The sequence below is a fragment of the Lutra lutra genome, chromosome 1 (genome assembly GCF_902655055.1).
Source record: "Lutra lutra chromosome 1, mLutLut1.2, whole genome shotgun sequence".
NCBI lineage: Eukaryota > Metazoa > Chordata > Mammalia > Carnivora > Mustelidae > Lutra > Lutra lutra.
Genome location: NC_062278.1, coordinates 211,456,585 through 211,468,429, shown reverse-complemented (window position 1 = coordinate 211,468,429; position 11,845 = coordinate 211,456,585). Strand labels below are relative to the sequence as shown.

Here is an 11,845-nt window from a genome sequence, read left to right as displayed (position 1 = left end):
ATGGACAATCAGACCCGAGTCTTTGAATTCATCCTCCTTGGCCTCTCTGAGCAGCCCCTGCAACAGCAGGTGCTCTTTGGTCTGTCTTCCAGCCTGTATCTGATTGGGTGCCTGGGGAATCTTCTCACCATCCTGGCTATCCTCTTGGACCCTCAAGTCCACAGCCCCATGTACTTCTTCCTCAGCAACTTGTCTCTACTTGACATCTGCTTTACCTCCACCACCATCCCCAAGATGCTGGTGAACCACCTATGCGGGCACAGTACCATCTCCTCTGAGGATTGCCTGACGCAGATGTATTTCTTCATTGCCTTTGGGGCAGCTGACAGCATCCTTCTCTCGGCCATGGCTTATGACCGCTACCTGGCCATCTGCTGCTCACTGCACTACTTGACAGTCATGAGTGTCCTTCGGTGTGCCTTGCTGGTGGCAGTACCCTGGATCTCAGCAAACCTCATCTCCATGGTCCATATCATCCTGATGACCCGCTTGTCCTTTTGCACCAATAGGATCCCACACTTTTTCTGTGACCTCAATGCCTTGATCAAGCTCTCTTGCTCTAACATCCAAGTCAATGAGATATTGGTGTTGGTCCTTGGGGGCTTGGTGGTTCTGATTCCTTTTGTGTGTATCATGGCCTCTTATACACCTATTGCTGTGGCTGTGTGGAAGGTGCCCTCAACTCAGGGGAAGTGGAAAGCGTTCTCCACCTGTAGTTCTCACCTTTGTGTCGTCTCTCTCTTCTATGGGACTATTATTGGAGTCTATTTCAACCCTGGATCCACACATACCACCCAGAGGGACTTGGCAGCCACAGTGATGTACACTATGGTCACCCCCATGCTGAACCCTTTCATCTACAGCCTTCGGAACCGAGATCTGAAGGAAGCCCTCAGGAAACTTCTCGAAGGAAACCACTTGGATGAACCTCTTTGAAGATTCTTTTGAGACCCAATTTTTTTTAATTTTAAGAATTTTTAATTGTTATATTTGATGTGCTCATATTTTTTTACTAGTTTATGTTAGTCACCATACAGTACAATGGTAGTTTTTGATGTAGTGTTCCATGATTCATTATTTGTGTATAACACCCAGTGCTCATTATAACACATGTCCTCCTTAATACCCATCACCAGACTACCCCATCCCTCCACCTGCCTTCCCTCCAGCAACCCTCAGTTTGTTTCCTGAAGTCCATAGTCTTCCATGGTTCATCTCTCCCTCTGATTTCCCCTGCTTCACTTTTCCCTCCCTTCCCCTATGTTCCTCTGCTCTATTCCTTATGTTCCACATATGAGTGAAACCATATGATAGTTTGGATAGATATGAAACCAAGTCTCTGTTTGACTTATTTCAATAGCATAATCCCGTCCAGTTCCATCCATGTCCATGAAAATGGTTGGTGTTCATCCTTTCAGATAAAAATTCTGCACAGCAAAGGAAACAGTTAACAAAACTAAGAGACAGCCCACAGAATGGGAGAAGGTATTTGCAGATGATTTGCAGATCTTGCTGGTATTCAAGATCTATAAGTAACTTCTCAAACTCAACACTCAAAAAACAAATAATCCAACCAAAAAATGGGCAGAAGACATGAACAGACACTTCTCCAAAGAAGACATACAGATGACTAAAAGACATGAAAAAATGTTCAACATCATTAGCCATCAGGGAAATTCAAGTCAAAAACACATTGAGATACCACCTTACACCAGTTAGGATGTTTAAAAAATTATTTATTTATTTATTTATTTGGAGTCGGGGAGAGAGCATGAGCAGGTGGAGGGGCAGAGGAAGAGAGAATCTCAAGCAGACTCCCTGCTGAGTGCAGAGCAGGACACAGGGCTCAATTTCAAGACCTGAGATCATAACCTGAGCCAAAATCAATAGTTGAGCATTCAACCAACTGAGCCACTCAGGCACTTCAGACCCAATTATTTTTGAAAAAAACTGGCTTTTCCCAGTGTCAAAAATCTGGGTTTTTTTTCTTTTTGTTTTTTAAAGGTAGAAACAAAATTTTAATATTTAAGTACTTTATTTTTTTGAATATATTTGACATATAACATTATGTAAATTTGTTGTTCATGTTAATTTGATATATGTTTATATTATATTGTGATTGCCATGATAGCAATATTTAGCACTTCTATCATTACATAGTTGCCCTTTCTTTTTAACAGTTGAGATAATTAAGTTTTAGGCTTTTAGCAAGTTTGATGATTATAGTACAATATTGTCTATGTTCATTACATTGTTCATTATATCTCTGTCTTATTTACTACTTACTACAGGTTGTAGTCTTTTTTAATCTTTAATTTTATTTTATTATTTTATTTAAATTCAATTAGCCCACATATAGTACACCATTATTTTCAGATGTAGAGTTTAGTAATTCATCAGTTGCATATAACACTCAGTTGCATATAACTAATTCATCAGTTGCATAAAACATTCAGTGCTCATCACATCACATGCCTTCCTTAATGCCCATCATCCAGTTACCCCATCCCCCCACCAACCTCCCCTCCAGCAACCCTCAGTTTGTTTCCTAGAGTTAAGAGTCTTTCATGGTCTGTCTCCCTCTCTGATTTCTTCCCATGTAGTTTTTCTTCCCTTCCCCTATGATCCTCTGTGCTATTTTTTATATTCCACATGTGAGTGAAACCGTATGATAAATGTCTTTCTCTGACTGACTTATTTTTTTATTAATATTTTTTTCTTTGCAGATTATTATTTTTTATTTTCAGCATAACAGTATTCCTTGTTTTTGCACCACACCCAGTGCTCCATGCAATCCGTGCCCTTTCTAATACCCACCACCTGGTTCCCCCAACCTCCCACCCCCCGCCGCTTCAAACCCCTCAGATTGATTTTCAGAGTCCATAGTCTCTCATGGTTCACCTCCCCTTCTAATTTCCCTCAACTCCCTTCTCCTCTCTAACTCCCCTTGTCCTCCATGTTATTTGTTATGCTCCACAAATAAGTGAAACCATATGATAATTGATTCTCTCTGTTTGACTTATTTCACTCAGCATAATCTCTTCCAGTCCCATCCATGTTGCTACAAAAGGGTATTCATCCTTTCTGATGGAGGCATAATACTCCATAGTGTATATGGACCACATCTTCCTTATCCATTCATCCGTTGAAGGGCATCTTGGTTCTTTCCACAGTTTGGCGACTGTGGTCATTGCTGCTATAAACATTGGGGTACAGATGGCCCTTTTTTTTCACTCCATCTGTATCTTTGGGGTAAATACCCAGTAGTGCAATGGCAGGGTCATAGGGAAGCTCTATTTTTAATTTCTTGAGGAATCTCCACACTGTTCTCCAAAGAGGCTGCACCAACTTGCATTCCCACCAACAGTGGAAGAGGGTTCCCCTTTCTCCACATCCCCTCCAACACATGTTGTTTCCTGTTTTGCTCATTTTGGCCATTCTAAGTAGTGTAAGGTGATATCTCAATGTGGTTTTAATTTGAATCTCCCTGATGGCTAGTGATGATGAACATTTTTTCATGTGTCAATAGCCATTTGTATGTCTTCGTTGGAGAAGTGTCTGTTCATATCTTCTGCCCATTTTTGATATGATTATCTGTTTTGTGTGTGTTGAGTTTGAGAAGTTCTTTATAGATCCTGGGTATCAACCTTTTGTCTGTATTGTCATTTGCAAATATCTTCTCCCATTCTGTGGGTTGCCTCTTTGTTTTGTTGACTGTTTCCTTTGCTGTGCAGAAGCTTTTGATTTTGATGAAGTCCCAAGAGTTTATTTTTGCTTTTGTTTCCTTTGCCTTTGGAGACATATCTTGAAAGAAGTTGCTGTGGCTGATATTGAAGGGGTTACTGCCTATGTTCTCCTCTAGGATTCTGATGGATTCCTGTCTCACGTTGAAGTCTTTTATCTATTTTGAGTTTATCTTTGTGTATTGTGTAAGAGAATGGTCGAGTTTCATTCTTCTACATATAGTTGTCCAGTTTTCCCAGCACCATTTATTGATGAGACTGTCTTTTCTCCACTGTATATTTTTTCCTGTTTTGTCGAAGATTATTTGACCGTAGAGTTGAGGGTCCTCTACTCTGTTTCACTGGTCTATGTGTATGTTTTTATGCCAGTACCATGCTGTCTTGGTGATCACAGCTTTGTAGTAAAGCTTGAAATCAGGTAACATGATGTCTCCAGTTTTATTTTTGTTTTTCAACATTTCCTTAGCGATTTGGGGTCTCTTCTCATTCCATACAAATTTCTGGATTATTTGCTCCAGCTCTTTGAAAAATACTGGTGGAATTTTGATTGGAAAGGCATTAAAAGGATAGATTGCTCTAGGCAGTATAGACATTTTAACAATGTTTATTCTTCTGATCCAAGAGCATGGAATGGTCTTCCATCTTTTTGTGTCTTCTTCAATTAGATGACATGGATGATTGACTTATTTTGCTCAGCATAATCTCCTCCAGTTCCATTCACATCGATGTAATGGTAAGATTTCAACCTTTTTGATGGCTGCTTAGTATTCCATTGTATATATACCACATCTTCTTTATCCATTGATCTGTCGATGGACATCTGGGTTCTTTTCATATTTTGGCTATTGTGGATCTTGTTGCTATAAACATTGGGGTGCAGGTGTCTCTTCAGGATCACCACATTTTTATCTTTGGGGTTAATACCAGTAGCAGGTAATTCTATTTTTAACTTCTGGTGGAATCCCCATACTGTTATTCAGAATGGCTGTACCAGCTCGCATTCCCACCAATAGTGTAAGAAGTTTCCTCTTTCTCTGCATCCTCGCCAACATTTGTTGTTTCCTGACTTGATCATTTTAGCCATTCTCACAGCTGTGAGGTGGTATCTCATTGTGGTTTTGATTTCTATTTCCCTGATGCCAAGTGTTGTTGAACATGTGTCTTTATGTGTCTGTTGGCCATTTGTATGTCTTCTTTGGAGAAATGTCTGTTCATGTCTTCTGCCCATTTCTTGGCTGGATTATTTATTTTTTGGGTGTTGAGTTTGAAAAGTTCTTTATAGATCTTGGAAAACAGTCTCTTCAATAAATCGTGTTCGGAAAATTGGACAGCCACATGTAGAAGAATGAAAGTGGACCATTATCTTACACCATACACAAAGGTAAACTCAAAATGGATGAAAGACCTAAATGTGAGTCAGGAATCCATCAGAATCGTACAGTAGAACACAGGCAGCAACCTCTTCAACCTTGGCCTCAGCAACTTCTTGCTAGACACGTCTCCAAAAGCCAGGGAACAAAAGCAAAAATGAACTGTTGGGACTTCGGTGAGTTTGTACTCTTGTTCCTCCACCTTCCCTTCCTTGGCAACCATTACTGGTTTTTTTTCTGCCTAGATTCCAGGTGGAAGTAATATCACAGAGTGCATGTCATTCTCTGTCTGACTTATCTCACTCAGCATAATATACTCAAGTCCACCCATGTTGTCACAAATGACAGGATAGCCTCCTTTCTCATAATGGAATAATATTCTATTGTATATATCACATTTTTTTTTTACCCACTCATCTACTGATGGATATTCAAGTTGTTTCTATATCCTGGCTATTGTGAAAAATGATGCATTAAACAGAGGAGTGCATATAACTCTTTGATATTCTGTTTTCATTTCCTTTAAAGGTATATACCCAGAAGTGGAATTGCTGGATCGTAAGGTAGATCTATTTCTGATTACTGAGGAAACTTCATATTGTTTGCCATAAAGGTTGGACCATTTACATCCCCACCAACAGTGCACAAGTGTTCCCTCATCACACATCCTCACCAACACCTCTTGTCTTTTATCTTCTGAGGAATGGGAGATACTGGATCAGATAGATTGCCCATGCTGAGTCAAGAGCAAAACACTGGGATTTCATGATAGTATGAGGCATTGGCTTAAAAATCTGACACATTTGGGTTCAAATTCTCCATTTGCTCCTGAATAAACCACATGTCTCTTATCTGTTCACTTTCCCTTTGAGTGTGAGTTTTCTTTTTCATAAAGTGGGGGCTGTTCAATCATCCTTCTAGCCTGTTGCTCCAAGTTAGTTAACTTCACATCCCAGCATTACTGTTTTCTCATCTGTAAAGTGAATTTTGTTATGGTTCCCCTCTCTCTCGGTGGTCATCAGAATTCTATCAAATAAAATGTAAATCACCTGTCAAAGGACTCTGTGAATAATAAGCACTGGACAAAGATTTCTGCAGCTCAAAAAAGACAGATATCACAAGTTTAACTCTTTTTTAATGGGTCTCAAGGCACTGAAAAAAAAATACCTCCCAGAATTTGAGGTTTTGTCAATTCATGAGATATAACAGGATTTTGGATGGAAGGAAACACCAACATTGTAAAAACAAAGATTGTGTGGTGCTTCTGAGAATGAATGCCCACGTTTGTGCCAGACAGGGATATAAAGTGCTTATTTTTAAAGACAGGGTTTCTTGGGATGCCTGGGTGGCTCAGTGGGTTAAGCCTCTGCCTTTGGCTCAGGTCATGATCTCAGGGTCCTGGGATCGAGTCCTGCATCAGGCTCTCTGCTCAGTGGAGAGCCTGCTTCCCCCGTTCTCTCTGTCTGTCTCTTTGCCTACTTGTGATTTCTTTCTGTCAAAAGAATAAATAAAAATCTAAAAAAAAAATAAATACAGGGTTTCTAAAAAGAAACAATGAAGACTCACTGAATGTAACTTTTGCTACTTTATTTTTATTTTTGAGATAGTCCTTTCAACAAGTTCTACTGTATCTGCTGATGTTTGTTTTCATCACCTTACTGGACTTTGGAAAATAAAGGTTTTGCTGAACAAATCTTGTCCTACTTACCCTTCTAAATTTCTCAAGGATAATGATCTCCCTTCTCCATCAGATTGTGTACTCCACAGAGGAAGGAATCTGTCTTCATTCATCTTTGTACCTTGATTCCATGCACATGGTAAGTGTTCAATAAATATTTGTATATTTCTGAACTTAGTGTCTGTCCTCAAACCCAGACTAGTTCTTTTATGTGCTGCTGCAACAGGTAAGATGCAGATTGTTCAGGTCAAAGGTCTTCCTTCCACCCTTATCATTCTTTATTTTTTTTTGATTAAGGGTTTTTAATGAAGCAGAAAATTAATCAAAAGTTGTCAGAAGAATATGTCAAAATCAGTCTTTTCCAATGTCAACACACTGCTTCAGGAACCTTCTGCTGTACCTGGCACCTTCCCTTATGAAAATACTAAAACATACTGAGTGGAACAGAAACAGAAATCTTCATGAGAAGACAAAAAGGAAGCTCATTTTTTTTGTTCATGAAAATGACAGTGTAAGGTCTGTTTCCTTTCCCTTCAGGCTAACAGTGAAGAGTAAGCCAGGGCATTTTAAAGAACTGAAGGATATAGAAGGATTTCTAATAAATGTAAGTCATGTTAGCTACTGTCTTTTTCCATTCTTTATTTTTTAAAAGATTTTATTCATTTATTAGAGAGAGACACAGAGAGAGAGGGAACACAAACAGAGGGAGTCGGAGAGGGAGAAGCAGGCTTCCAGCTGAGCAAAGAGCCCGATGGGGGGCTTAATCCCAGGACCCCAGGATCATCACCTGAGCTGAAGGCAGATGCCTAATGACTGAGTCACCCAGGCACCCCTACCCTTATCATTCTTAATATTTAAAATCCTTCCAAAAATCTTGAGGCCTTAATTTGTTCATATGCTCTCATGTCTTCTATAGATCCTTCCAGTGTGTCCAGATACCCCAGGATTCAATTTTACTTTTGAGTTAACATATTAATTTCCCCTGATAAATACAAGTGCCAGCCCATTATGCCAAAGACAACCATTCACACTTAGGTATAAATTAGTATGCTGAAAAGTCATGGCCTTGAGGGACACCAGAAAAGAAGTCCTGGTGAAGAGAGAAGACTGGGAAGTGTAAGTATTAGATGCTGTCACATGGAGATAGCACAAATCTGCCTAAACTCCCCTAGTCATAAGACAAAGGCCAGGGATGGCTGAGTTCACCGAGCTTTCATGAAGGTAGGAGCCATGTCAAGGAGCAGAAGTTCCATAAAGGGGAAGGCAAGACCAAGGAGAAGCAAGAAAGGAACAAAACACTTCCTAGAACCTTTTTTATTTTCTTACCTCTCTGCCAGGGGTGTGGGTCAAGGATGTGCCAGGCAGACTTAAAGGTGTAACAGAAAGATAACAGACGGGAATGCAGTATTTTTTCCTAAACAGTTTTGCTAAGGTCCATCCCTGAATGCAAACCCTGCCTTTGGCAGTGGTGTGTATTCAGTGAACATTCACTACATGAGGCACCATCGTACAGGCTGGGAACTCATGGTGAACAAAACAGATCCAATCTTGTGTGTAGGAGAGATGACAAGTTGTCTTGAATACCAGTGATCAGTGAAGGACAAATTATGGGGGCATTCTGGAAGACCAAGGGGCCAACTGACTCAGATCAGGGAGTGTGGAAGGCTTCCAGGCAGTTGCAACATTTAACCCGAGGCCTTAAAAATGAGTAGAAATGAGCCAGGCAAGGGAGTGATGGGAAATACAAGTGTCATGGTTACTCCCTCGGTGTAGTCTCTTCCTGTCATTGAGATACCCTTCTCATCTTTTTCTTATTCCCAGGATCACCCATTAGTTTTCCTGAGTCACTCACCTCTGCTCTTCTCATGACGATAGAGACCTTCATTGTTGAGCACCCATTATAGGTTGCATATTATGCTTAGGGCTTTATAGGCAGAGCTCACTGGATGCTCTACTAGGTAGGTAGGCTGCAATCTTGATTGCACAGATGGGGAAACTGAGGCATAGAGAACTAGCTGAGACAATACTCCAAGTCTGCATCCAGTTTGTACTAGTTGGTTAGTGTTTCCATAAGAAAGGAGTGCAGACTGTGTGTCTTAAATAACAGAAATTTGTTTTATTACCGATCTGGAGGCTGGAAGTCCAAGACCAACTTGTCAGAAATGTTGTTTCTCCTAAGGGCTCTCTCCATGGCTTGTAAATGTCCATCTTCTCCCTGTGTGTTCACATGGTCTTTCCCCTGTATCTGTCAGTGTTCAAATTTCCTCTCCTTTTTAAAAATTATGTTATGTTAGTCACCACACAGTACATCATTAGTTGTTGTTGTTGTTTGTTTTGTTTTTATTTTTTTAAATTTATTTTTATTTTATTTATTTATTTTTTAATTTTTAATTTTTTATTAACATATAATATATTATTAGCACCAGGGGTACAAGTCTGTGAGTCACCAGGTTTACACACTTTATAGCACATACCTTCCCCAGTGTCCATAACCCCACCACCCTCTCCCTCCATCCCTCCCTCCGGCAACCCTCAGTTTGTTTTGTGAGATTAAGAGTCTCTTATGGTTTGTCTCCCTCCCGATCTCATCTTGTTTCATTTATTCTTTTCCTACCCCCCAAATCTCCCATGTTGCCTCTCAACTTCCTCATATCAAGGGAGATCATATGATAATTGTCTTTCTCCGATTGACTTATTTCACTAAGCATAATACCCTCTAGTTCCATCCACGCCATCACAAATGGCAAGATTTCATTTCTTTTGATGGCTGCATAGTGTTCCATTGTGTATATATACTACATCTTCTTTATCTGTTCATCTGTTGATGGACATCTACATTCTTTCTATAGTTTGGCTATTGTGGACATTGCTGCTATAAACATTCGGGTGCACGTGCCCCTTTGGATCACTACATTTGTATCTTAGGGTAAATACCCAGTAGTGCAATTGCTGGGTCATAGGGTAGCTCTATTTTCAACTTTTTGAAGAAACTCCATACTGTTTTTCAGAGTGGTTGCACCAGCTTGCATTCCCATCAATAGTGTAGGAGGGTTCCCCTTTCTCCGCATCCTCGCCAGCATCTGTCATTTCCTGACTTGTTAATTTTAGCCATTCTGACTGGTGTGAGGTGGTATCTCATTGTGGTTTTGATTTGTATTTACCTACATCATTAGTTTTTGATGTAGTGTTCCATGATTCACTGTTCAAACTTCCTTTTCTTATGAGGATGCCAGTCATACTGAATTAGGGTCTACCCATATGAACTTATATTACCTTAACTACCTCTTTAAAGATCCTATCTCCAAAAACAGTCACATTCTGATGTACTGGGGGTTAGGACTTCAACATAATGAGTTTTAGAAGGACACAGCTCATAAGATAGCCTTCAACTGGATCAAGGTCAAGATGAAATCTCTAAGTTGACACATCTGAACACTCCCTTTTCTTCCAAGGTACAAGGGAATGAGGTTTCTTGGGTATGACCAATCTTATGAGTAGGATCACATGTGGCCAAATTCTTGCCTTCCTCATTCACACAGGGATCTGTGGCTGTGCCCAGATGTTCTCAACTCACCAGGAAAAGCCTGGCAATTGCTCCGCATCTCAGTCCTGCTGAGCACAGCTTTCAGCAGAGACCGTGTGCCTTTTGTAATAAAAGCTCTAATCTCCAAGACAATGAGGATCAATGAAAGCTGCAAGCATTCCATGAAAGAAAAGTAGAATGAATAGGTAAGACACACATTAGAACCCAGTGATCAATTCTAGTACCACTTAAAGTGTGTCTGCTAGACATTACATTCCTCCCAATATGAAGCAATAGAAAACACATGACACCCCTTATGAAGTAATGTTGTTTAAAAATTAGAACGTGAATTCAATCAAGCTTCTACATTTAATCACTAATAGTTTAAAACAGGAAATACAGCAGAGAGAGTTTGAGTCTGACAAGAAGGGTCAGAGGATTAAAAGATGAGGCCTACTGTACCCAGGTGTAGAGAACTGAAAAAATAAAGCAATTTACCTAATGGTAAGATATAGAAAGATTCCCATTAACATGAGGAATGATAAGAATGTCTACTTTCAGCATATGCCTATATTGAATCCTTATTTTGTACACCTGAAATAATGTTGTATGTCAATTATATCTCAATTAGAAGAAAAGAATACCCACTATCATTACTTCTCTTCTGCATTGTACTAGAGGACCTAAACAACGCACTAGAACAAGAAAACAAAAAAGATGTACAAGGATTGGATGGGGAGAATCAGTGTTGTCAATATTTTCCAATAGTAATTATCTAGGGAAGCTTTGAGAATTAACTAACAATATAGCTTTCCCGTATAATTAACCTTATGAACACAATATAATAGGAAAAATATTTCACTCACAAAAGCAATAAAATTTATGAGGCATCTAACAATAACATAGCAAGAAATGAGCAAGACATTTAGGGGGAAACTATAACATTTTGCTAATGGAGATAAAAGAATTTCTAGATAAATGGAGAGAGCTACCAAAGACATAATAATGTAAAAATTAATGAATCTGTAAAATGATGAAAATCTGATAAAAATTTTAATGCAACTCATGATTCATTGAACCCCACATCAAAAACTAATGATGTACTGTATGGTGTCTAACTTAACATAAAATTTTTTTAAACATGAAATTTGAATTACTAGTTCACAATTCACATGAACATGTACATGTGTAAGAATATATGATGCAAATATGAAAATAAAAACACGGAATGGATGATAGAATTAGAGATGAGAACAATATGGGGGGTTCAAATATCCATTTCTTCATGCCTAAAGACCTTAGCCAAGTTATTTAAACTCCTTATACCTCTGTTTCCTAAATTTGGAACCTGGAGATGTCAGGAATACCTAGCTCATAGAGTTGTGAGAATTGATGACTCACATATATACCTGTTTTGTGTAATTATAATCTTAGAAGAGTACCAGGAACAGAATAAGTACTGACCAAATCTTAGTCATTATAAACTGCTACAACTACTGTTGCTATCAAAGATAAATACCATGCTATACAT

At 39.2% G+C, this 11,845-nt stretch overlaps 1 protein-coding gene across 1 annotated transcript; it reads left to right on the top strand.

The window, feature by feature from the left end:
* Positions 1-936, top strand: LOC125083122 (olfactory receptor 1361-like). The gene has a single exon (XM_047699086.1). The coding sequence runs from the start codon at positions 1-3 to the stop codon at positions 934-936; it is 936 nt and encodes a 311-aa protein (XP_047555042.1).
* The last annotated feature ends 10,909 nt before the right edge of the window (positions 937-11,845 follow it).